The sequence below is a fragment of the Akebia trifoliata genome, chromosome 8 (assembly GCF_017979445.1).
Source record: "Akebia trifoliata isolate Shusen 1 chromosome 8, ASM1797944v1, whole genome shotgun sequence".
Lineage (NCBI taxonomy): Eukaryota > Viridiplantae > Streptophyta > Magnoliopsida > Ranunculales > Lardizabalaceae > Akebia > Akebia trifoliata.
Window position 1 is genome coordinate 3,323,516 of NC_141382.1, and position 27,512 is coordinate 3,351,027.

At 34.6% G+C, this 27,512-nt stretch overlaps 2 protein-coding genes and 2 long non-coding RNA genes across 4 annotated transcripts; 1 reads left to right on the plus strand and 3 right to left on the minus strand.

Annotated features, from left to right (window-relative positions):
- On the minus strand, nucleotides 1–3,738 carry LOC147395488 (uncharacterized). Its single transcript, XR_015180276.1, has 2 exons — nucleotides 3,035–3,738; nucleotides 1–1,786 (listed from the first exon to the last, which is right to left on the minus strand). It is a non-coding gene; the product is annotated as an uncharacterized LOC147395488 (long non-coding RNA).
- A 1,660-nt stretch (nucleotides 3,739–5,398) lies between these two features.
- Nucleotides 5,399–7,653, plus strand: LOC147395489 (uncharacterized). The gene is made up of 3 exons (XR_015181143.1): nucleotides 5,399–5,601; nucleotides 5,747–5,802; nucleotides 7,336–7,653. It is a non-coding gene; the product is annotated as an uncharacterized LOC147395489 (long non-coding RNA).
- Nucleotides 7,654–8,759: 1,106 nt separating this feature from the next.
- Nucleotides 8,760–19,141, minus strand: LOC147395490 (small ribosomal subunit protein eS25w-like). The gene is made up of 4 exons (XM_086452455.1): nucleotides 18,985–19,141; nucleotides 18,825–18,899; nucleotides 18,510–18,644; nucleotides 8,760–9,072 (listed from the first exon to the last, which is right to left on the minus strand). The coding sequence occupies exons 1-4, from the start codon at nucleotides 18,985–18,987 to the stop codon at nucleotides 8,959–8,961; spliced, it is 327 nt and encodes a 108-aa protein (XP_086308581.1). The 5' UTR covers nucleotides 18,988–19,141; the 3' UTR covers nucleotides 8,760–8,958.
- A 1,626-nt stretch (nucleotides 19,142–20,767) lies between these two features.
- Nucleotides 20,768–24,045, minus strand: LOC147395491 (uncharacterized). The gene is made up of 2 exons (XM_086452456.1): nucleotides 23,859–24,045; nucleotides 20,768–21,142 (listed from the first exon to the last, which is right to left on the minus strand). Exons 1-2 carry the CDS (start codon nucleotides 23,988–23,990, stop codon nucleotides 20,990–20,992), a joined length of 285 nt encoding a protein of 94 aa, XP_086308582.1. The 5' UTR covers nucleotides 23,991–24,045; the 3' UTR covers nucleotides 20,768–20,989.
- Nucleotides 24,046–27,512: the final 3,467 nt, after the last annotated feature.

Here is a 27,512-nt window from a genome sequence, read left to right on the forward strand (position 1 = left end):
TTTACATAATCATCATCGTCTCTTTTGCAGTCTTTCACAAAATAAAACAATTATGTGCTACAACAGCGCGATTAATAACAGTTGTGTACAAGCCTTACATATTGAAAAGACTAACATTAAAGTTCGAGAATATAAACAATTGCTACGAGATGAAGAGTGCGGTTAACTATTAGATGACCCAAAACCAAGCTACAAACGAACCAGCTGCCAAGCCAACAACTAAGAACAATACAATCACAATTCCTGTTGTTTCGGTATGTTGTATCGGACTATTTTTGGAGCCATAATCATCAACACACTTGTAAAATAGCCATTAGCAAGACCGAGAAGACCCGTCAGTATTGAAACTAGGATCTCAGTTCGAAAGAATTCGGGACCATGTAAGCAACCCAAAAAGAGAGAACAAAACAACAGCCTCACGACACTTGCACCAATAGCAATCTTTGAATTCTCAAGGAGATAGAGTGCAGTCAGACACTTACCAACCGAGTCGAACACATTGTAACACGTAATGAGAAGGATCGGGTACCAATCATTGAGGATCTGAGAGTGGACATCCTCGGTAATATATCCTAGAAACATCGATAGGGTTACAACTAGGGGTGCAACTCGGTTCGGGTTGGTTCGGTTTAGAGTAAAATTAGAACCGAACCGATCAAGATCGGTTCTATTATATGGGAACCAGAACCGAACCGAATTAGTTTAGAACCAAACCAATCCAAACCGACCTTAATTCGGTTCGGTTCGGTTCGGTTTCATGGGTTGCTGAGAAATTTTCTCATTTCTGATCGAAGAGCAAAATTTCCCTTGTTTCAATCGAAATCCAATCGTCCAATTTATGGATTAACCATTTGAGGAGCACATGACACAAGTAGAGAGAGAGAGAGAGAAAGAGAGAGGGAGATGAACGAACCTGTCGCAGGTTACAGCCGCAGGTCGGAGGTTGCAGGTGCAGGCGCAGGCGCAGTCAGAGGTTGCAGGCTCAGGCGCAGTCGCACTCGAACGCTGCAGGGGCAGTCGGAAGTCACAGGCGCAATCGAAGGGCCGGAGGTTCCAGGCTCAGTCACAGTCGGAGGTTGAAGGTCGCAGGTCAGCTGCAAAGAGAGAGAGACTGCAGGTTGCGGGTCGCAGCCGCAGCTCAACGAGAGAGACGAGAAAGAGAGAAAGAGTGAAGGAGAGGGTTTTGAAAAAAAAAAACATTTTATTTTAAAATAAAATATCTTGATTCGGTTTTCGGTTCGGTTCGGTTATTTATAAATTCTGAACCGAAACCGAAACCGAACCCATCGGTTTTTATTTTTTTTAATCCGAAACCGAACCGTATTTACTTAAAACCGAACCAACCCAATCCAAAACTCATGGATTTGTTCGGTTCTCGGTTTGAACCGAATTAAGTTGCACCCCTAGTTACAACATAAATGAGAAGGATCCCAAACTCAAACCACTTTAGTCTCCCCTATAATGTCCCACGATGTTGATCTCCAGGCGAATCCTCCAGCTAGAAAACCTTTTTCAATTTTCTCCTCCTCTACAGCTTGCATTTTTCAGATCTTTGTAGTATTGGACAATTGGAACTTTTTTGCCACATTGTTGAAAGGTTATATTACCTTTCTGCAGGATAAATATTCTGGATGGGTTGAACCTGAATCTTTTCCAGATTCCGAAAAAATCAAATACCCGGTCAAAGAAGTTGCTTGCAACCAAAAAGAGACCCTTTTCCGAAGAAAAGGGACAAAATCGTCGATCTCTCCCCTTCTCTGCCTCATCAAATCAGAGTTTTGTAAACCTGTCATACTGGAAAGAAACAAGGATGTCACATCTAGTTATTTGTTACTATAGCTAAAAACTTAAAAGATACCACATACAACATAACAAAAGTGAAATTATGTCCAAGAGTAAGTTATGGCTAGGGAAATTAAAGCAAATAAATCACCATGAAGATGATAGGGGGTGGGAATAGAACATGTAAAAGTACACATTCTTAACGGTCTTTCCATACCAAAATGTACCTAAAAAGGAGCGTGTAACAATTGATATTTCTATAAAACAGAAATGAAATTGCACACATCTTAGCCTGTGGTATATCTATTGGTATTAAAATTTGAAGAACTTTGTTGAATTCAACAAATTATTGTCGGTTCTTAACATGGCAAAGCGAGGTTTACCTTTAATAAGTCTAAGTTTTACAGTTATTACAGTAAATAAATTGATTAAAGGTGTTCAAAAGCTTTTCTATCCCCAAATTTTCGCAATTTTTTTTTTCTTTTGGGAGGTTGTTTACTGAAAAACAATCAATTTATCAAGAGTTATCCAGTAATTAATAACTTGTAGAGATTAAAATCAAGATCAAATGCCCATTATATTGTGTATTTTGATGTTGTTCTTAGGTAAAAAATATTTTCCACTATAATTTTTTGTATGTATAAGTGAGATTAGTACAACAAATATGTTAATGCAGTAGATGCAAAATGTTTAACTATGATAGATCTATGAATCTGTGATATATTTACGCACTTAGTTTTAACGTTTTGCTTAAACACTCACAGTTGATTCTAGAAAATTTGGTTACATTGACTCATTAAAGCCCAAACAGTACAAGATAACTGCATCAGCTTTCCATGAACTCCGAGCTTTGGAAATTACTGTTTATGAACAACCTTGCAAAACGTGAGACACTTTCCTTACTGTTTATGAACAACCTTGGATGCCACAAGGTGAGCCCAAGGAAGGACTCTTAGTAAGGGTGAAATCCTTACTTAGTAAGGCTAATCAGATTCATATATCAATAGAAATATTGGAGAACCAGGAGGGTAGAATAAAAACTTAAGCTATGGGGACATCATCCTCGCCCAAAAAAAAAAAAAAACAGTTACTGAATCATCCCCATGTGAGCCCAATGGCCATGTGTTAACATAGACGTCTATGCACTTTTATTTAATAAGGAAATCTGAAGATTGTTATAATATTCTTAAAAGGTTGTGGTTATGTACAAAGTATGTACTAAATCAAAAGGATTAAAGGTTTGATTACTTACAAATAAACTAGTAAGACAAAGAAAAGAAGAAGAACGAGCCTTTGTCTTGATGGATCCATCTTGGTTGAATAGAAAAATTACAGCTTCCAGCTTTAGTATGAGCAACAAGTCGATCTGAAATGTAAAGTGAAATGCAACAGGCGAGAGTGAATGAGAGAGTGAGAGAGGGTTTTAGCGAGACTGTTTCAGGCAAGAGCGAGAGCGAGAGTGAGAGAAAAGGTTTCCGCCAGAGTGTTTCGAGAGAGAATGAGAGACCAGAATGTTTCGAGAAAGAATGAGAGAGCGAGAGTGAGGGCGAATGAGAGAGTTTTTCGATCGGTTTCAACGATAGAGAAAAGGGAGAGAGAGTTCTGTCGAAAGAACAGAACTCTCTGTTTTGTTTTGGTTTAAAGAGACAAGGAGGTAGAACTAAATAATTGAAAGTGTAAGAATGGCGCTATAAATATTGCATAGTTTATAACAAACGTTATATCGCTGCGAGATTGAATCTCGTCCGTCTATTCGCGTAATATCGAACGGGTCACATAAGTTTGACAAACAGTTTGCCAAACCGTTAGCCAGCGAACGCCCCCCTTAGATTAAAAACCCTATACCGTTGTAAATATTTGAGAAACCCTATGTTTCAAATTAATGATATTCTCCTTGACCACAGTCTTCTATGAAAGAATTTTTTTTTAACAACAATTTAATATTTCGAACGATTCGGTATCGTTTCGATTTTTTCAAAAATTGAAATATTGAATCAAAACACATTTTAAACCATGGAAATAATTAAGAAGTTTTTTATTTTTTCTTAATTAGCATATAGTTATTTTATTTTATTTTTGGAACAAAGAAGCCGAACATGAGAGATGATGTAGAGAGATTATGGATTAATAAAATTATGAGTCTCCGAAATTGCGCTCAATGAATTTATTTCTCTTTTTTTTTTTTCCGCCTAACAGAATTCTTATAAAAAGATATAGAGAACTTATGAATAAGGTAAATGAGTGGTAAAATAATTATACTGCTTTTGTATACATCATGATTAATAAATAAAAAACCAAGTTTTTAAAGGTATTATAAAAATTTATAATAGAATTTTACATTTAAATAAAATCTTTAATAATGAAGATCATTTTAAAGAGAGAGAGAGAGAGAGAGAGAAGAGAAGTTCTAATATATTATTTTATAACTAAAGAAAAGAAAAGAACAGAACTTGCGCATCAAACAATGCAACATTTTGAAAACCCAAACGAAAAAAAAGCTGAAAAAAATTCTTTTGCCTCTCTTAAAAGGTAACTTTTTTTTCTTTTTTTCGTTCGAAATTTTCAAAATAGAATAAATTCAAATTTACAAATTTGTTTGTAATAAAAATAATATCAATGGAAAACACTCTTCTCTTAACAATGATACTCAACCACAAATATTTTAATTAAAACATAAAATTCTTTTTATAATATCCTTAACAACTTAATTTTGTAATACCAACAATAATATATACTAAACTGTTATAATTATTTTACTTACTAACTTAATCTTTTTAATTAATTTTCTACATTTTTTTTAGAAAAAATTTATTAGACATTATTTGAAGTAAGAAGCACAACACACCCCTACATTCCCCGAATCTTAAACTATATGATAGAGCTTAATAATTGGCCAAAGATAAAGAGGGAGATTACCGATGGGATTTGTTGCTAAGACGACATTGTATTTATAAAATATTAGGCAAAAAATATTTTGGATTGTATTTATAAAATATTACACACATCATATCTCAATAACTTAATAATATTAACATTTCTATTTGATATATTTTCAAACGCTATCACATCACATGGTTGATTAAAATTCTAATTATTAGATAAATTATCAATTGTTTTTATCAGAACCATAACCTTTGATCCAAACCCAGAGCTATCATATTGAAATTCACATGTGGCACAATCCATCGACTTCTCCGAGTATTTGATACTCAATCCATTCATGTGGGTGGGTCAAGAGGGTAGGCATCACCAATTAAAGAGTAAAACTGATTCTAATAAGAAATTGGATGGAGACATTAACGCTGTGTTTGGATTGAGAGAAGGGAAGGGAAGGGAAGAGAAAATATGCCATTTTCTCCTGTTTGGATTGTTAAGTGGGGAGGGAAGAGAAGAAAAATGGAGGGAAGGGAAGGGAAAAAAGTAAAAATTTTGTTCCCTCCAAAAATGGAGAGACGAGGAGGGAAGAGAAGAGATGGACCTTTTCATTCCAATTTTATCCTCCTCATTCTCAAAATTTCCACAGATAAGTAATATCGACAGGCCAACTATTGCTACTTACACAACAACTAAACAAACAAATTTAGACTGATTTCAACCAAACAAAAATAGAAAATAATCAGTAACGACTGCTCTTCGTTGAGGAATGAAGGGAGGTGGATCAAATGGCTGAGATTCAGACGAGATGCATCGATTTGTTTGGAAACGCAAGCGGAGAACTGGAGACCAGAAACTCCTCAACATGGCTTCGAAACCCTAGTTCTATGTTCGGTGGATTGATGGAGTTCGATAATGGTGTCGAAGATAATAATTACAGATACTGTAAATTTCATTCACTCTAAAACAAAGTTTATAAAATTCGAATTTCTAGCTTGCTAACCCGAAAAATTTAATTGAATTTCTTATTTTATATAAATGAGCTTTATGCATTTGTTCATGATTGCAAAATTTTTTTGCTGAGATCTAGATTGGAGAAGAGCTTGGTGATATTTATGACTATGTGGCTCCTTGTTTTCCTCCAAGGTTTGTCTTTAAAAATTCATCATATTTCACATCAGTCACTACTTATCCTTTCTTTTCAGGTTCTGTGACTAACCTTTTAGTTGAAACATCTAATTTTGCTTTGGATGAACTGAACTATTTTACTATCAATATATGGAGTTAACTGTATGGATATGTTCCCATATTGAATTTTCTATGTTACACAGCTAATTTGTCTTGTCATCATTGGTCCTTTCCATAGTATGCTTGATCCTTCATTCACTTGCCCCATGAACAAAGCGTTGCCACTTGTCATGAATGAAATTCTGTTTCAAAAACTGCCAATCGGTAGTATTATTGGTTCTGCTTCAAGCACTGCCTCTAGGTGTTATTCACAATACTTTACACGGTACTATTGACATAGAAACATGAGTTTATTTGGTGAAAGAATACATGCTTCCTTTCTACTCTATATTGAGATTGTATTTGATCCTCATGGTTGGACCATAATTGGTGAATCACTTTGTCTGATCTAGGGTGATTGTCTCGTGGTATGGTCACTTTTATGCGATGTGTTTAGATCTACCATCATTACCATGTGCAATGTGTTCCCAATTCTCTTGGCTAAGTGTTTGGTTGATGAACATATATTTGCATGTAACAAGACTGGTTGATCTCTAATGTGAGTAGCACGTTGTGTTTGTTGGCTTATGTTTCCTCTAATTGTTGAAAAGAATATTTAGTTGTGATCATCAAGTCCATTTGTTTTCACCAAGATAAAGTGACCCTTGTGAATTTCAACTGAGTGTGTTGAAGTATACAAAAGCGTTGAATGTACAAGACTGTCGGATGAAAAGCTGTTACAAGCAACTATGGGCAAGTTAGACATCATCGTCATTTCAGCTCCAATCTGTTGAAGATAATTGTTAGAATCATGTTTAGTTATTTGTTTATGTTAAGTAAGGTAGGTTTAATATGTTGTGGGTTTAGTCCCACATTGCCTACAAGTTACTTTTGTACCTAGTTTTTCATTTATATAAAGGAGCTTACGTCTCTTTGTAACACATCCAATTCGATAAAACTGTTTTTCTCAACATTAACTAAATGCATTCTTTCTATGTTGTATATTTAAAATATACAACTCCTAAAATATGGAGTAAACTTTATGAATGTGATTTTGGTTTGATGGGGTGTATCTAACACTTAGTATTGGTTAGACATCAAAAAGTGTATGCTGCCTTGATGAGTAATCTATAACTTTTAACTATGTTATTCAGTGTTCTTTTATATTTTTAGTTTATGATTTTTTATTTAATGGATATTATTTAGAGAAACTAATGAGCCGAAGCATATAATAGTTCTGGCTTTGACCATCACATTGATAGTAAGACTCTCACTTAACTGCTCCCGGTAATGTATGCATGGGCATATATTTGTAAATTGGCATGTGCTAAGCATGTTCTTATTTTTTCACCGATAATGAGATTACCTCTCTTGTTCTATGGAAACTACTTGCATAAAGATATATTTAACCATTGGCAAAAGTACACCTAACCATCTGTTCATATGTTTCAGAGCTGCATGGTTGGTCATGCTTTCCGTCAGAACAGAACCTACGCATCTCTATTGTTTGTGTTTTAGTCTGAAGAAGATTCCGATGGGCACCAGACCAAATTATGAAGCTTTTTTCTATTTTAAATTGGACAGAAAACCATGTAGCGTTCTTTCTTCATTTGAATGTATATGTTTGGCAAGTACAAATCGATAACCCACAGATCTATACCTTTAATGCTTTGATTTATACTCTGAGATTGTTGTTGTTGCTTTGGTTACAACCAAAAAATGATTTAGCCATTGTGTGTAGAGAAAAAGATAAGTCCCTTGTGAATTATCGACAATATCAATGGGGGTGTTTGATGAGGAGTTTCAAGTAGTGCAGCGAAGAACTAAAGGAGAACATGTATGAGATTTTTATTATAGATTTAAATAACAAAACACCTTTTTGGGTTTATTTATATTAATTGGTGTGGTACCAATTAAAAAAAAATAATCAGGCTGATGGTATTTTTAATGATTTTGAATAAATCGTTAGTCTCTAGTCAAAGGGTTACATAATCAGTTTGAAAACAATAAAGGGGTTTGCAAAATTTGCCATTGAAGCAGACAATGGAAAGATTAGACACGTGGTGTTCTAATATAGGGAGATTGAATTTCAATGATCTTATGAACAATAAGAAAGGTATCTTCATAATTGATACCATGGTTTAAATGTCAAGGGAGCACCAAAAGTATTTTTTTTAAGTTTATTAAAAGCGATATGAAACATTGACCTCAAAACATTGCAAGTGATTTATTTATTTTTATTTTTTTTTTTAAGTTTATTAAAATCTTGTAAATTATATCCAATGGCATTTTTGAAGTGAAGTTACATTATTTTGGAAAAATATAAAAAATATCTACTTAATATTACATTTTTGGATCCGAACAATTTAACCCGATCGATTCGATTTTTATAACATTCCTTAGAACAAAGAAGGTCAAATGAGTTTAATTGTTTATATTTTGTATAATTGTACAAGTAGAATTTTATTCTTTAGACTATGAAGGGTGTAATAGTCATTTGACAGGAATAATTTCTCTTCTCTTCTTTTATGAATCATAACCAAACAGGAAAAATTAATTTTTTCTCTTCTCTTCTCTTTGAATCCAAACAAGGTGAAGAGAAACTAGTCTTCTCTTCCCTTCCCTTAATGAGTTTCTTTTCCCTTCCCTTCCCTCAATCCAAACACAGCGTAAAAGAAAATATGAACTTACCCTCAATAACAAAAAAGAAAACCAAACTTCAGACATATGGTAAAAAAAAAATAGAGGAATAAAAAGAGATGACACACGTTAGGAAATTCCAATTGCAGTAGTTGCGATAATACATATTGCTCTCAATAATGATAAATAAGTATGATTTCCATAAAATTTATCCTGCATTTGGAAAATAGGATGGATGATAGCAATGCAAAAGGCCACGAAATTTTCAGCATCAATGAAAGTACATTATCCAGAAGGCTTGAGATATAACAAACTAAATCATTCAGTCTGCAAAGATGAAAAGGCCAAACTTCATAGGGAATCAAGAAAATTGTAGATAGTTTACTCAATCCATTGTAAGAAACAGAAACTAAAAAGCTCTTAAGGATTCTTTTACTAGGTATTGGTGGCTCTAGTGAAAATCTGCTGGCTTGAGTGAGCAGATATCATCCTGATTGAACCTTTTGCCATCAAATCCTTGATAGCCTTACGTGCCAGCGATCCATTAATCTGAAACAAAAGTTCATCAATCACCCATATCCAAACCCTGGTGACCATATATGGTAGCAAGAAAATGGAATCCTTCTAAATAAATAAATAAAAATTATAAAAAGAGACTCCATAGCCATGATCGAGCATGCAGATTTCAAATGCTTGAAAACATAAAAGAAAAAACAGAGAATTTGAATCAGATCAATTTATTTGACTGTTTCATTATTTTATCTCCTTTTTCGCAGTTACGAATTTGGAAGTATAGATGATCCCCCAAATCAACCAACAGGAGTTCAGGAAAGAAAACCTATCATAAGGAACAACCCACAAACTCCAAAAGTAGATTACAATTTACAACCCCTATCCCACCTTGCAACAAGATCCTCAAAAAAGATGGCCCGAAATTCTTAAACAACTTGGGACCAAAAGAACAATTTCTAAATACTCCAACAAACCGCAAAAGGAAGAAAACTACACAAAATACATTTGACTTGCTTATTGTCAAATGCACCGTTTCGATTTCCGAGTTTAACTGGAAAAAAAATGTTTGGCTACTTAGTAATTGCTTGTTCTAGAAAGGGTACAATTTCTAAAATTAACTTTCTTCTGAAATGGGTTTTGTTCACCTCTCAAATTCAACTACCAAAATTGTTCTGTCAATGAATTAACTACCTACCTTGTCTCCCACCAAAACCCGATTTTCACAAGGATCAGAAGAAGACCAGCTTCCTCCCTCTTTTAATAATTTAAGGAGAGGTGAGGGAGACATGGTTCTAAAACCCGGAGTTCCTTATCGGACCAGTACCCTCGGATTCCAGATTGACTTGGTCAATCCGATCTTATTAGGATGAGTCAAATCCTTGGAAACTGGTCCAAACAAACTTCAACATCTCAATTGCAAAGCACGAGTAGTTGTAATCCACTCACGGTAATCAATCCCCTAACACCCCTCACTAGATAGTTATTTAGCTATTTAGCCTTCATTCAAAATATGGTCCAATCCTTGACTCTTGGAGACCCAAAGATATTCCATACTAAAGTCAAAGTTTTGTATCCCCTCACTAAATAGTTATTTAGCCTTCATTCAAAATATGGTCCAATTATTGACTTTTGGAGACCCAAGGATATTACATACTAATGTCGAAGTTTAGTATTTTATTTGATTTTCACATTTTTTTTGTCAATGTCAACAAGAATATTCACTAGAACCTGAACCCTTTTGGTTCAGAGAAAGGCACTCTCATGGATCAACTTAACCGGCAATCAACAAACAAATGACCCGCCACCTTGACTTGACATTTGACTGCATGAATCCTTTGTCAAAGAGGAGCATCCATATTAGGGCTTAAAACGGATCAGGTCCGACCGGATATGCATATATCCATATCTGACTCGGATCCCACAAGCACAAATCATATCCGAATATTTTCGCCTTCATTAAACCCATATCCGGATCCGACCGAATTAATTGATTCAAGTCGGATAATTTAAAATCATTTCAAGGAAAATTGGTAAATATGTGATTAAAAGGTGACTTGAACTCTAGACCTCTTCCTTTTTTAAGAGAGGCCTTCATCACTACACCCAACATTTGTTGGTTGATGAAAGATAACTTAAAAAATACAACATACAAAGTAATATATCATTCGATGGGGCTTATAATAAGTCGAATTTTATTTGAAATCTAAGTGATCCAAATCCGATTTTAACGAGTTTGGTTCCTTCAAGTATATCCGAATTAAAATATGGGTCGGATATGGATTGATGTCCCTTGACCCGAGTTAGATCCAGATCAGATATTGATCCATCCCTATATCCGCCTACATCCACATAATATATTACTTTGTATGTTATATTTTTATATTTTCAAACTATCTTTCATCAATCAACAAGTGATGGACGTAGTAATCAAGACCTCTTAAAAAAAGAAGAGATCTTGAGTTCAAATCACCTTTTGACCACATCTTGAGCAATTTTCCTTGAAATTGTTTGAAATTATCTGACCCAAATCAATTAATTCGGTCGGATCCGATCCAAATATGAATTTGATGAAAGCAAAAAAAAAAAGGTTCAAACAAGGTTTGAGCTAGTAAGATCCGAGTCGGATTCGGATCTGGACCTGAATAAAAAATTCTAGATATGGATATACGCATATCCAGCCCAAACTCAACCCATTTTAAACCCTATCATTCGGATATATTGATGGAACAGTATCCAACCCATATTCGACTTGGGTCAAGGGACACCAACCCATATTTTTATTCAGATATACTTGAAGTAACCAACTCCATTAAAATTGGATTCCGATCACTAAGCCCTAATCCATATACACCCCATTTTGTATCAGCCTAACCTAACAATTGGTCACTCCCAAGGTCATGTATTCTCCAATGATTGACCACCATGTACACCCTTCTTTGAAGATGAAGGATTGTGTATCTTAAGTTACACAAGAATTCTATGACAAATAGGAAAGTCAATGGAATGTTTTCGTCTACAACACCCAAATTTCTTCAAATTAGAACTCTTTTCAATCAAAAGTTGAGTTTTTAGCAAAATCCAACTTATTGGCCAAAATCACCAAAATGCCCATGAAGAACAAAAAAACCTAGATTAAAATTTATCTATATTTTTAAATTAAAAGTTAATAATTTTTTTAATAAGTATAAATTTATTAATAAAAAGGGGAAATACAAACGAAAGCGAAGGCGGTCGAGCTAACCAACCACATAGAAAGCAAGTACTAACTATTGCACAATGAGTTCCATCTAAAAACAAACTTTTTAAAAAACACGAAAAGAAAAGGAGACCTAAGATGTTTGAATGAGCTCCAATGTCGTTCCAAGCCTTTGAAGATCCTCTTGTTTCTCTCTAGCCATAACCCGAAAGTAATAACGGTAGAAGTCTCCAAAGGATTTTCCCTTCCGTGAACAGGACAAATCCAAACTCTAGAACATAAAGTAGAGCTAGGAGTTACCCAAAAAGTCTAGAAAAGACTAAGGAAATGAGACCACATAAGAGAGGAAACCTTACAATGAAGTAAAATGTGATCCTCCAATTCACCATTTGAGTTACAAAGGAAACAAAAGTTTGGAATCAAAAAACTATTATGAATTAGGAAGTCGAGAGGGGGTAATTTATGGAGCACGGCTAACCAAGCAAAAACACGAACCTTGGTGGGGACCTTCGAACCCCAAATGCATTTTGAAGGAAACTAATCAAGAAAAAAATTGGTCGTGCTCAACACAGAAGCAAAAGATTTAATAATGACTATTGCTTCTATTGTGAGTCCACTCCCCTTTGTCGCCATCCGTGAGAGTCCATTGAGCCTGATCAAGACAAGTCGTCAAGTCTGTCAGATCTTGAAATTCTCAATCATTGAAATCCCTCCTAAATCCAAGATCCCACATTAGCTCGAGTCCCTCAAAGTTTAAAAAAGTAGAACACAACATTTCTTTTTTGATGGAGAGCTCATAAAGCCTTGGGAATTGATGGCACAAGACAAAAGCACCACACCTCCAGTCCTCCCAAAATCGCACTTGGTCCCCTTTACCCACCCTGAACCAAATCCATTTTCGTAAGTCATCCCCAACCTTTAAGATCCCTTTCCAAAATACTACAGTCATACGATGATCTGATCTTCTTACTCTCCCAACCAAACCATTTTTCCCATAGTTGAACTTTATGATCTTTCTCCATAACATTGATGTTTCCGCACCAAACCTCCAAAGCCACTTTCCTAACAATGCCACATTCGACACCCTAGTTTAGGAAGTTTATTTTAACGCTTATACCAATCAACATATTCTTCATCCATGTTCCACACAACAATGAATCGAATTAAAAATGAACTTCACCAATTAGAAAACAATTATATCGGCTTGGTATCATCTTATCTAGTCTATTGTTTGTCGTAAACTAGTGGGAGTTCCCAATTTCTAAGAAATAAGATGGCTTCGTGCTCCATATCTTCTAAACATAACTGTTGGCAGCAAATTTTACATCCAAACCTCGAAATACATAAAACAAAGGGTACATTCCCAAATCATTACAAAAGTTCTCGGTATTTCCGAAATGTTGCTAATGTTGACAAAATCATTACATAATGTTGACAATTTCATAACATTTTGTCAACATTACAAGATGACTTTGTCAACATATGTAACACTTTCGGTATTTTTGAAAACTTGGGTAATTATTTGGGAATTTAACCTAAAACAAATGACAAATGGTTTAACTTAATGTGAATAGTAACAATGATACAAATCTCAATTAAACTCGCTTTCAAGAGTATTCTCCTCTAATTAATAATCAAATCTTGAGAAAAATGGCAGAGTCCAATTGAAGAAATCCTTCCACCGCCAAATTAATTCAATAGAATCTTTCATTGCATGGATAGTGTGGGCGATTATCCAAGAAAAGATGAGGGTCAAGTTAGTAGATCCATTTACCTACATAAGAACATTATGGGAGATTTATTCATTACAAACTTCATGCTTGATTGGTTGATAAGGATATTTATCTTTATTTATAGACAAGACATAAATTTCTTTAGAAGTTAATGTGATTTTTCTTCTTTTTACATTTCGCACTTAATCGATTGAGAATAAGACTTTATTTTTCTAAATAACGGCTCGCAGTGCTTATTTTTTATAAAGGCGCATGATTCTTTTTTATTTTTTAAAATTTGCAATTAGTTAACCGAGAAGGATATTCTATATTGCAAGAAAAACTTGTGAACTTGATCTTCTCTAGAGGCTGAAGTCTGAATCTTCTTGTAAAAAGTGATTCAAGATACCTCCTAAGGACCTTAAATTCACTATTTATAGACTTATAATAGAAGTAACTTTCCAATTATGCTATTGACTTGATCGATTTTTTTTAATTGATCAAAAAGTCAAATTGTTACCATTTCAAATTTCACAATTATGGAGACTTTACTGGACCCACTCATTTCCTAGGGACTGTTGTCGACAACTAGATTATTATCTTGTGCCTACTCATTTTGATGGTCCAATCATGGTCTTGTTTACTTTGTTAGGTTGGATCAGAGGTCTATCTGCCTTATTGGATGAATAGGCCCAATGCCTAGTATGGATCATTTGGACAAACTCAAACTGTAAATTTTATCCACAAAAACCCAAGCACATACTATAAGAGGTCCATTTGCAATTGATGGAGACTCGTTTATTACTTCTAGAAATATCCTTATGATTTTCTAGGGATGAGAAACTTTCATGAAATTTTGATGTCTACAAATACCTCTTTCAAAGATTTTTTGTCGAAAACAAAACTAGCAATAATGTGCCTTTCACTATATTAATGGGTAAAACAAGTACTTGGTTGAAAAGTAACAATTTCCTGTGCCACTATTAGTTCCACTTGATTCAATCCTATGATTCCTTTTTTTTGTCTTGCATTGAAATTATCTTTTTCAAGACTAAAACTTGGGGACCAATTCTCTTTTTATTCACATAACAACTCTACAAGAATGTATTTCCTCTCATTTATCACTATATCCTCATTTTTTTTTAAAAGAGCTTATTTTGAACTCTTCAACCAAGCACCTGTCAACATAATTAAGGATGTACCACTGTCAACTATGCTTCCGACAACATTCTTAAGGGGGGCATTTGTAAACACTAAAATTATAAAAATGTCCATACATCCTTCAAAAACCATAAGTCTTAAAAGCCATAAAGTCCTCTACACATCTAACTTGCACGCACTGATTGGGGATGGGACTATCATAGCTTTGATTTCTACAAATAAGACACATGGTCCAAATATGTCCAAGTGATCCATACCATGCAATGTGCGACCATACTCAATAAAGTAAATACATGGTATTCAAGGCTAAAATTCAATAATAGTGAATAGACCAATGATTAGGTCAACAAATCATTTGAAACAGATTGACCCAAGAACTAAATAACATGATCTTAGACCCTGCATCCAAGAAGAAGGTAGGACCCAACAACAATCTCTAAAATCACCTAAACTAGAATGGAACCAATTTGAGCTTTGGAACAATTAACAAAAATCCATCAAGTTAAAAGCATAATTGGAAAGTCACTCCTACCTTTAAATATGTAAATATAAAACAAAAGGCCATTAAGAGGTTTTGAATCGTTGTATTCAAATAAAGATTTAAACTCCAATCTCTAAAGAAAATCAAGCTCGCAAGCATTTCCCAGTATTCTTCTCAGACGATCAAGTGCGAAATTTGGAGAGAAAAAATCATATAAAACCATACAAAATATCAAGCACTACAAGCCCTTCTCTAAAAATAGTAAAACCTCATTCTCAATTAATAAAATATGAAGCACAAAAAGAAGAAAAGTCACACCAACCTCTAAAGAATAAATTGTACAAACTTTCTCTATAAGAAAAGTTGCACGCCTTCTCAATCAATTAAGCACAAAACCCAAAGATAAGGAATCATTTACCCTATTCTTGTGACAATAAAGTGATCAATTAACTTTTCCCTTGCCTTTTTTGGATAAATATAAACCATAGTCCATTGGACCAATATCTATCATTTTCCCATTGTTTTGACTATTAATTACAGTAGAACGCTCTTGAGAACAAATATAACTGCAATTTGAACCACTAACATTATACCTACTAGCCAAGAAGACTTGTCTTCGACCATCAAATGTCAATCAATAAACATTCTCCTCGACCTTCTTCCCCTTTAATATTCAATAAAATGAGCCTCTCCCTTACCTGATGAGGTATGTGTCCCATTGAACAAGCTTAGTTGGGGATTAGATTGGAAGCACTAAGGTTAATTCGCAATGGGCCTTCTTCAAATAAAATCATTCACCAATGTGTTTCACGAATCTTAAGGTTTGGAGGGAAATTTTGATGCCTACAATTTTTTGGCACAGCCCAGTGGGATGATCTCATATCTCATCCTTCAGCCAACGTAACACTACCAATAAAAAAGGCCTAGCAATGCCAGCATTGACACAAACACCATCGTGGAAAAAAACAAGACGATGACCCCTCCAATTTAGTCTTTAAGCCTTCATCAACTACAAACAACATATGAAGTATGCAATGACAAAAGTCGAAGGCTCCCAAAACTGTTTGAACCCCCATTATCACATCCAATAACTGCATCTCTAGATCGATTTTCCATCTTTCACATTTGATGTGATGAAAAAAAGCTTTGCTCCCTCAAACTAGGAAAATTTCTCATTCGTGCAATATAACAACATAATGGATCCCAGATTATTACGAATTGCATAGGGCGAAGCCAGGATTTTTTTCAGTGGAGGCTAAATTTGAACATGATGACTTATAATTACATGGATCCTTCACATAAAGATATGTTTCCAAAATGCAATGATTCCTACTTTTTATGAGTTTGATTATTTATCATAAATAGCTTATTATTGAAGCTTTTGCTCAAATTTCATAGACCCTTTGCTAAACTTATAGAGCAAGAGTTGAAGATTACATTCATGATTGAAGCGTTTCACATTTTAGATTTAGCATATTTAATGCACATTCAAATTAGTCTACGGAAATTGTTGTATGAGATCTTGATGTTGAATTTGGACTCAACGTGGGCTATACTGCAAACCATAAATATATAGTATACTTTCCCTTTTTTGTTGAACCTCTTTTAAGTTAGACTATTTTTCGTAGTCTAAGTTTGGTTTGAGTTCAAATAAAAAAAAGTTCATGTCCTTCCCAAGAAAATGCAATCTCCTAATGATTAAAAGACATCGAATTAGGGGTGTGAATTTTATCACCAAGAAAATGTTGAGGAATATCATTGGTCAATGTATCTATCAATTGGCCATCCTTGCAACTCTCAAATTTGATGGGAAAAGCCTTCCTAGATTTTTGATTTGCTACTAAATTCTAAATTGAGATTACTTACTTTTTAATATAAATAGAAGCTTCTACTATTGTTTCGGACCTCGAACACATTAAATTAATAACCTTTCATACATATGTAGGCATTGTACCTTTTGCCTTGATTATATAAATATATTTTCAATGCTTCAAATCCAATTTGTGATGCTTTCTCAACCCTCTCTTCGAGTTAATTTAGTTAGTTTCAATTAATGAGCCTTCTCTACCAATCAAAACAATAAAAATTGAATTGGTTTGAATCATGTTTACAATTGAAATTCGATTTCATATCTAAATTCTTTCTGCTACTTGAATTGGTGGGAGGCTCCAACTATCTTAAAAAATATTCACATGTATGTAAGATGGAGACATTTGTAAAAATTAATTTTTTTTGTTAAATTAATTGAGTTTTTGCAAAGTTTTTTTTTCTCCTATTGATGTTGAAACATACTTTCTATTTCTCAAGTCTATTTTAAGAGTACTTTATATATAGGGCATTATTTTATATAATTTCTAACTTATTTACCCTTTTTGATTGCTTTAAATTGGTTGTAGTTATATCTAGCAAACCACAATATGCAGGAGGACTATGATTATTATGTAATGTGACATGGCGTTTATATAAGTCAGACAACACGTGAGCAATGTGTATGTATATCTTCTTTTTTTTTTTTCAAAGATTATGTTATTATCAAAAGTGTGGGGTACAAGATGATAGAAGAAATTCATACAATTAATCTTTTTTGACACAAGGATTACTAATTTAAACAATCAACAAACATAACTAGGATAGAAAGGATTAAGACTAACATACTTGTATGTGATAACGCATAGAGTTTGTATACATCTTGAAGAGATTAATCTCTCAAGTCTTTCTTATAATAGAGTTTTAAAGTTTTGCTTATGTTCTAGAACTATTTCCTTAAAAAAGTTGTTGAGCTATTTCTAAATCAAATTATAGGATGATGGTTGTATTTAGTTGTAGTTTGTGATTCTCGGTTGATTCAATGAGCTTCTCGTGAGTGCATGACCATATCTACATGTTAACATTGATAGAGTTATTGTACTAATTAAAATATTTGTAATAAAATATGGTTTCATAATAAATTTTATTTTACTAAAAGATGGTTAAAGGGGAAATCTTATCTTGTATTATATATGTTCTTGTAATTTAAAGAGGTGCTTTGATGCATTTCCATTCATGAGAAGTGTGAAAAAAATGATGGCATGAAACTTTCAAAGGTGTGGCGGAGGATATATCCGTTGATATAGACCTAGTTTGATTTTTATTTTATTTTTCAAAATTTCAGTGGTACCCCTATGTAGCTCCGCCCCTAATTGCATAGAAAGTCGCAAAACAAGATATAGCAATCTGAATTCAAGATGTTAATCCCCTATTCAATTACATTGCTTCTACTTGTGCATAACCCAAGGTCCATATTAAAATAGGTAACCATAACCAATCACATCTTCTCTTTGTACCAACAATGAATCCATGAGAATCAACACAAAAGATTACCATATTTCTCACAAAATCAAGAAAAATAGTTGACGATGAACGGAAATTGAAAGAGAAATTATACCCTCAATCTGTCAGACAATATCGAAGGCGTAATGAGCTTGTACTTGGGAACTTCCAAAAGAAGCTTGTCGTAGCTCGCCTGATCAAACAAAACCATGTTGTTCACCTTCTCCTTTTGCTTTCCCTTGCTCCATTTCTGCAAATCAAAACCTAAATCTTCAGAGAAACTATCCAATAACCCCCAAACACATCTATTTAAAGAAACCTAATTCATATCAAAACTCAATCCCGCAAACAAATCCCTATAATTTCAACAAAAACCACCTCTCAGTATCCGAAACCAACCAAAGATCTGAAGCAGAACCCTAACTCTTACCTTCTTCTTCTGCTTCCCTCCACCAGATTTAGCGGGTTTGGAGGATGGAGGTGGAGCCTTATCCTTCTTCGGCGCCTGTGAAGGAATTAGTTAAGAAACGCCATTAAAACAGTGATTTTGCAGAAAAAATGGATTTTAAGTTGCGGAAACGTCAAATTACCATATCGCTTAGTCGTTTTCAAAGGATTTCGGATCCAAATTCCGCCGAGTAGGAGATATCTTTCAATGGGAAGAATGGAAGAAATAGAGCTGCAGAATTGCTAGGGTTTTGTAGTGGATAGTGCTCTGACTAGCGTGAACCGTGGACGACAGTGCACCTTTAGTTATACAGTAGGAAAAATTACGTAATAGACCCTGCGGGACGTGTTTTTTTCCCTTTATAATCCTAAATTTTGGGCTGTATTCCACCTAAAACCTTTTTCTTGCCCTCAACCTCATCTCTCCTTGTATTGTTTTTAAAATACTCAAATTATCATTTCTCTCGCCTTCTTCACATATTTACGTATTCTAATAATTGTGATCATTTTCAACAATTTTTTTTATCAAGAATGACAATTTGAGAATGATATACACCTAATTTTGAATATTTAGATGTAATTTATTTTAACGATTTATAAATAAAATGAAGAATAAAATTGAGAATTTGGGATTTTAAAATTCTTAAGGATTACATTCAAACAATGAAATATATACATGGACCACATTTACAATGTCAAGTTCACCACTTTTTATTGTCAAGTTCAACATTTTTATTGTTGAGTTCATTACTTTGTATTGTCGAGTTCGACAGTTTAAAAAAACATCTAAATTCAAGATATTGCCGTAGATACTACAGCAATGGATATATCCACCACAATATCTTGAATCTGTATTTTTTTACAAATTGTTGAACTCAACAATAAAATAATGAACTTGACAATAAAAATGTTGAACTTTTCAATAAAAAGTGGTGAACTTGACACATAAAATGTGATCCAAATTATGAGAGGTTGAGAAATTTTGGAATTTTCAGCATTGCTATTCGGAATCATAGATGTAAAAACCCAATGTTAGGAGAGCTTGTGTTTGGGATCATTCAAGTGATTCCCAATTTACAATCATTGAGAAGTATGATCTCTTCGGATGATAATATGGTGCTTTTGGTTTGCAAAGAGCAAGATTATCTTCGAAGTTATCTCGAGAACTCTGAAAGAGACAATTCAAAGATGCTTAAGATGGCTCCACAACTTGGACAGTGTGCATTGCTATAAAATTCGATTGGACAATGAAGATAAGGGCAAGTTGGCGTTTTTCAGCTTCAATCCTAAGGAAGTCAAATCTGAAAGGCTAATGAGCATTTATTGGATTCATCCCCCAATTAGATAGAGTAACCTAAACGTGGATGGAGCTTGTAAAGTGAATGAGGCTGCATGCAGAGCTATAATGCACACTTGGGAAATTTTCCAACTTGGGGCAGCAAACATCATTATTGAACTCGACTCTCTTGTTGATTAATGGCATCAAAGGGGTGTTATTCCATGTAATCTTGAGATTTGGTTACAAAGAATTCGAAACTCTTTGGAAATATCAAATATCACTTAGAGGCTACAACATACTTGAAGAGAAGGCAATTCCATCTCGAACTCTTTGGAAAATTTTGCCATTAGAAGTTCGTCTTCTCCACTGCTGTCTGACTACCATAGCCTCTCTTTAATTACAAAGAATTATTTTATGGGATAGAGCTTAGAATTATCCCAGATTAGGATTGAACATTAGGGCATTCCCCACTGTACTATTTTGCTTATATTAGAACACCTTTGCTCATTTAGCCCTAAAAATAATAATAATAATCCAAACCTCAAAAACAACCTTGAGCAAAGGAATCAATTTCTTCACTTGTTAAGAAAGCCAAAATCTCCTCTAAATTTTACTAACAATCTCTCAAAACCTTCAAGTCCCTTCGCTTCGATATGAAGTACTTCTTTCATTACTTGGCAAATATTTTAAGATAAGGTTTTGCATTAGGATTTTCATCCTCTCATTTTTCATCGATAATTCAAAGCTTTATCATATCACATCCAAATATTTATCGATACTAGATTTTTGAAAAAAAAAAACAAATTAAAGAAAACAAATAGAAAAATAGATAAAATTTCACGGGTCCACCAATTTAAGGTGATTAAGGTTTATGGCTCTCTAAACTTCTTGGTTATCGCAAAGATAGCTCCGATCACAGCTACAATCACCCCAGAAATTATGACGGTAGATTTGAGAGATTCCGTTGCATCTTTCCTTTCCTTTGCCTTTGCCTTTTCCTTTTTCTCTTCCTCAACTTGCTCCTTCAACCATAATACTCCAACAAAGTTAGAAACAATAGAAGAAAAAAATATAAGTGTCCATGTGATATTGGTAATATTTTACATCGAATCAACATGATAAAATCCTCGTTTTTTGGGCTTGGGATCAACAATACAAGTCATATTATTATTATTCTAGATATGGTAAAGTCTTTGGGTTATGATACTAGAGACCTAGGTTCAATTTCCACCAACGCAGAGTTATTTAACTCAATAAAAAAAGGCTTACCCATCAAAAAATATATTTAGCATGTAGGTGGGGTATCCCTATTTAGTAATTATTTTTGGCAAGTATCTATTGTGCTTGTAATTGCATTTAGTCAAATTACTTTCTATACCCTTAGTATGGGTATTTGCTTTGAAGTTGACAAAAATGGTATAAAAGTAAATGCAAGTTCAATATAAACCTTATTTGATAAATAAATAAAAAATTCATTATCATACCTTCTAAATATTTTTAAAACCTATATGGTGCAATAATTTTGTCTTGTTTCATGCCTAGTTTTGTATGAAATTTCCTTTGTTTTTGAAACTATTTTAGGTTTATCTTATGGAATGATGTGCTTGAACAAATATTTTACGAGATTAGAAAAGATACAGCTTGTATGAAGACCAGAGTTTGCCTGTGCCATATCATCATCTTTGGGGGTTAAGGGGGTAAAAGCGGAAAAAAAAATTAGAAGGGTATTATTATTAAAACAAATTAGGTCAAATGGGTAAAAGATGAAAAACAATAAAGAGGATAAAAGAATAAAAACAGTAAAATTTGAAGGGGTGAAGAGTAGAGAAAATAAAGTGGATCCCACTAAAACTACAGCTTGATGGGATATTTATCCGCACAAAACTATAATTGGATGGGAAGTTTATCCCCCTCCCTCCCCCCTAAAATCGTAGCAACCGCGGGGCCTACAATCATGTTTTATAAATAGTTACTATTCTAAATCTGTATTTTAAAAATTGGTCTGAATAGGTGGTTTGGTCAAGTCCAACCTGATTTATTTAGGAGAAAATTCCCAAAACGTGAACAACTTTTGTTAAAACTCCCATTTCAGTACATTATTCATTTTAATTCCCAAAACATGCATGAACATAAGGTAGTGAGATCACAGGTATTTATTCTAAAAGTGACGATCTTGCTGATAAAACACTAAAACACGAGGTAGCAATATCATTACTTAATAAATCAGGCAGTTTAAAGTCAAATATTGTTTGATATTTAATGGCGAGATCACTAGTATTTGCTCTAAAAGTGACGATCTCATTGAAAAACAAATAAAATTCAAAAGCATGAGAATGTTTTGGGAATTAAAATGAACAATGTACTGGAATGGGGATTTTCCCATATTCAGCTCATGAAATGGTAATTTACTCTTTATTTAAACTATTAATAAATAGAGTAGGATCCGGTCAGGTGCCACGATCCTAACCAAGGTCAAGTGGCATCCCATTTTATGCCACGTGGCCTTTTTGGTGACCCACTAACTGTATGGATATGTGGTCCATCCTTTGGTGAATTTACACACAAAATTAGTTGATTGGTGATGTGCATCCATTGATAATAACATTGTCTTAAGAATGATTTCTAATCGTTGGACTTAAATAATTTTCAAGAGATTAGATCTAGTGGATACAAGTTATCAAAAACTATAATTTTCAATACCTAGGTTCACCAAAAAATGCCACCTGACCTTGGTTAGGAACAGGACACCAGACTAGATCCCTTTTTAATAAATAAAGGGTCTTATTAACGTGTGTCTTAAGGGCACGTTAAAGTGCAATAGGAGCCTTGGTGGAACCACCCATGGGGAATCAGTTCTATTACATGAGCTTCAAGCGACCCTAAAAGATTTGGCCATGGCAGATACCTTTCACATTAGATCCCTAAATGTTAGAGCGAACTCAAAAACAGCTATCGACTGCATCAATGGCCTCAACAAGACCCCTTGGAAAGAAGAGAGGTTGGTCAAAACCATCATAGCTAAAGCCTCATTGTTCCACAAGATTAACTTCTCCTTCTGCTTTAGAGAGACAAATCGAATTGCAGATTTCCTAGCTGATTACCTTATTGCCCCTGGTAGCGTTAGGTCGGATCCTCTAAGCCTCCCTAATAGTCTCAAGAACATCATATGTAATGATGCCTGCGGGCACGTCTATCAAAGAATGCAAGGGCCTTCTGTTTTCTAGTTGGGGGTCTACCTAACCCCTCTTAATTTAAAAATAAAAATAAAATGCAATAAATACACTTGGAAAATTGAAATTTGTAACGAAAATACCCTTAAAAAAAATACTTCTTTACCAAAATATCGTAGATGCTTATTCCAAAGGTGTATTTATTGCACTTTAACTTGTGCCCTAGGGGCACACGTTAACAAGACCAATAAAATTAAAACAAAGTTCACCAAATTGAATTGGGATCCTACCATGATTTGAGCAATTCAATTATCCAATCGGTTCACAATCATAACGCATATATGATTTGATAACAAGGCATTAAAACACACAAAATTAGATACATCGATGCAAGATTTAAAATCTAAAGAATGTTCTTGTTGAAAAAATAAAACCCGACACAAGACATTCTTGAAAACATTGAATGTTTCGGGATTAATCTTTCATGCTCTGTTTTTTATCGATTAAAACATTCCAAAACGGTACGAAACATTAAATTATATATGGATCCGAGAGTAATGAGAGATACCTTGTGTTCCTTGCACTTGGCCACTTCAGCCGATACGGAATCCACCTTAAAGGTAGTGTTTGTACCGGGATGTAATTCTTCGCCTACGCTCACAGCCGGAAATGTCTGATCTACTGCTTTTGGGCTTGCCATTCTTTTGGCTTTGTGTTGAAACAGAGAGAGAGAGATGGATTTACAAACCCTAAAAGGATAATATTTCAATCGCTGAGGTTGAAATGGTGCTCAGATATTTGGATTCCACGTGTCAGCTTGGGAACACGTGTCCGTTGTATATGGTTTGGGAATATTTCAATGTTGTTGAGTTGAGGTTGAAAGGGAGCGGATCCTCTGTAGTGGGTTTTCTCTGTAGTTTTTCATGTAGTGGTACTCAACGGTTGAGGGAGAGCCACGTCGCCCATCTACAAATTTCTCAGATATGTAAATTCCACGTGGCAGTTTTGAAACACGTGTCTACTTTATATGGTTTGATTAATAGGTCCCTATTTCACAGGGAAGCATAAGGACTTTCTTTCTTTGTTCTCGAACCGTCCGTGGAAACGGACTTTTAACCAACTCCTGAAGCCCGTGAAATGAAGCATTTTTCTACGGTGCAATGACGTTGGACTCTTAGTGTTCGACAAAGAGTAATGATAATCTGACACCTCATGTGGTATATTGAAAATACTCACCTGCCGTGGGATGTCCCATAACCATAGATTTTCTTTCATGAGATGCACAACTGCACAGATTCACACAAATCTGTGCGGTTGTGTATCCCAATGCATAAAGTCTATGGTTCTAGCACATGCCACATCAGAAAAGTATTTTGAGTATGCCATGTGAGGGAGTTAGATTATCACGACTCTTCAACAAATGGATGAGACCGAGATGTAAAGTTCAAGTTTAACTAGCATATGCACCTATGTTTTAAAGCTCGTTGAATCGAATTGAAACTCGATTGAATTCAAATTGACTTGATTGATTCAAAACTAGAACTTGTTCAAGCCTGAGTTATATTGGAAATGCAATTGAATAGACTTGAAAATGAATCGAATTAGATTAAACACGACAAATCTATGTCATTAGAATATGCTATATATATATATATATATATATATATATGGGAGCGGTTCGGCGGCCCTAAAGTCTAACAACTTTGTTGCCAAGTTTTTTTGGGCGTTAGATCGAGTGGCATCGAACGGTTCGGATAGAAATCACGGCTTTAAAGTTAAAAACCACGTTTTTACAAGTTGCCCCCTAATCAATCAATTAATTCTTTATTAAATCCCTCCTCTTCTTCATACACGAACCTCTCTCTTCGCACTCTCTCCCTGTTCTTACATAAGAACCGATTCGGCAAAACCCTCTTCTTCTTCGAACTCTCTCACCGGAACTTCGACGCCAACTGTAACTCTCACTCCATCTTCGCACTATCTCTCTCTCCCTCTTCTTACACAGAACCGATTGTAAAAACCCTCTTCTTCTTCGAACTCTCTCTCCAAAAGGGAACTTCGACGCCAACTGAAACTCTCACTCCATCTCAGAACTGAAACTCTCTCACCCTCTAAAATCCCTCTCTCTCTCTCTCTCTATCTCTCTCTCTCTCAAGAGAACCCAATGGTTCTCCATCGGATTTTGGCACCCAAACAACAGTTCTCGCCATTGCTGTCGCGTGGACATTGCTCAAGAGGTTCTGGTACTGAGTTTTAGTTGAATTACTCATATTATAATTGACATTGATTCGTATATGAAATGGTGTATGTTAGGAAAACAAAATGGAACTGTTATAGTTTTTTTCTTCTTGAATTGTACTCTGAATTTATGAAATGGTGTATGTTTATGTTGGGCTGAAAAAATTATAAATGAATGTCTACGGAAAAAATGTAGAAATAGTTCCCAATATGTTTATGTTGCAATAAATGGCCAGTTGGGTTAGGATTTCATGTCCACCAAATGAAGCTATCACATGTTGGTACATAGGTACCAACATGTATGGGTCAACTCATATATGGTCCCATAGGTGTCGAATTTAGGTAGTTACGATTTGGTTAACAATTCTGAATGTCAACCAAGAAGCATGCTTCAAAACTTGTAAGTTTAAGATTAAGAGTTTTACTTTCAATTTGGTAAAAAATCCTTCACTATCACAAAAGATTGGAGTGGTAGAGAAGGGTTCAACCCTCAAACATGCAATTTAGCTATGGCCTTCACTATCAGAAGCAATTGCCTTTTCTTTCTTTTTTCCAAGGAACCAAATAATATTTCATAAGCAAAACCTACAGAGTCCATACAATTGTAAATATCATAAGCAATTTCCTCTTCTATTTTTTTTTCCAAGGAACCAATAATTTTTTATCAGCAAATCCTACAGAGGCCTGTACACACCACCACCAATGATTTGAGTTCTTATACTAAGACCAATTTTCATAAACCAAAACACTTGTGAATGCCACACAAATCTTGAGGACCATCTAACCATTTTTTTCCACATGTTGGGAGTTTGTTGATTGTGATATTCTTTTTTTCTAATCTTTAGGTTCATGTCTTCATTACCTGGGCTTTGTTGTTGTCATCATCACCAACAAGGTAGAGACTGATTCAATGTATACAAGACTTTGCCAATTCAAGAATATTAGATTGTCTCTTCCAGCATATTCCATTGAAGCTTGGTACAACAAATAGCTTGAAGAAGAAAGACGTTGAGCTTCCAACATGAGTGTCTCAGGCTGCTAGTGCAGCAACACGTGCAATCACAACAGACTCTTTATTGTTTTCTATCAAAGGTCTTTGGCATGTTGGGACCGAGGGAATGGCATCACTTGCTGGTGCAATCAATGTCCTCAAAGGCAACAATGATTGGAGGACACCAAAAATGATGGTTTCACCTCCGGGAGGCACCCATCAGAGAGAAGGTTGCATCAAATGATGTTTGCGGACAGAGATTATGAAAGGGTCGAAGAGATGGGCTTGGGAGAGTGGAGGACATGAGCTCAAGACCACATGTTGGAAATACAGAAAAACTTCGGTAATTATTTGGGAATATACCCTTTTCAAAATGTATTCATAAAAAAGTCACAGTATTACACCAACAGCTGATGAGGTTTCCAAAGTTGCTATCTTAAAGAGAATCATAGACTCCAAATAAAGATCCATTGTTGAATTTTTTTTGTTGCTTAGAGCTAGATTCATTTTCATCTAATAAGTTCATAGCTTTAAGAGTTGGTGACACAAAATTCACAACTTCAAGGACAGATGACTCTGTTGTGTCATCTTAGCTCTGTTATTCTTACCTTTCGGTCAGCTTAGTTCAAAAAAAAAAAAAAAAAATTGAAGAATAAAACTGATAAATTTAGACCAATGATGGTTGCTGTAACAAATCTTTGAGATGATTATAGATCTACCCAAGCAAAGCAATGGCGCCAATCTTTTAGATAGTTTACTTTGAATAAAGGGTAATATACCCCTCAATGTGTGAAGGTCATTGTCAAACATAATACAAAAAGAAGAGTAATAACGGGTCTGGCATTAGCCATCAGCATCCCCACTTGGTAATTCTATTGACATTCCAACTGCAATAATAACTTTCTTATTAAAATTTCAAAACTAAAAAAATCAATAATAGCAGATTAAAGCTGTGGACTATTTTAATTAGAGCTTCTATTTGCAACCCAACTT

Coding starts and splice junctions, on each gene's coding strand:
- LOC147395490 (XM_086452455.1), bottom strand. Junction 18,645..18,824: donor GAGGGAAGCAGAAGAAGAAG/GTAAGAGTTAGG, acceptor TTTGATTTGCAG/AAATGGAGCAAGGGAAAGCA. Junction 9,073..18,509: donor TATTGTCTGACAGATTGAGG/GTATAATTTCTC, acceptor CTTTTGTTTCAG/ATTAATGGATCGCTGGCACG.
- LOC147395491 (XM_086452456.1), bottom strand. CDS start 23,990: ATGGCAAGCCCAAAAGCAGTAGATCAGACATTTCCGGCTGTGAGCGTA. Junction 21,143..23,858: donor CCAAGTGCAAGGAACACAAG/GTATCTCTCATT, acceptor TTATGGTTGAAG/GAGCAAGTTGAGGAAGAGAA.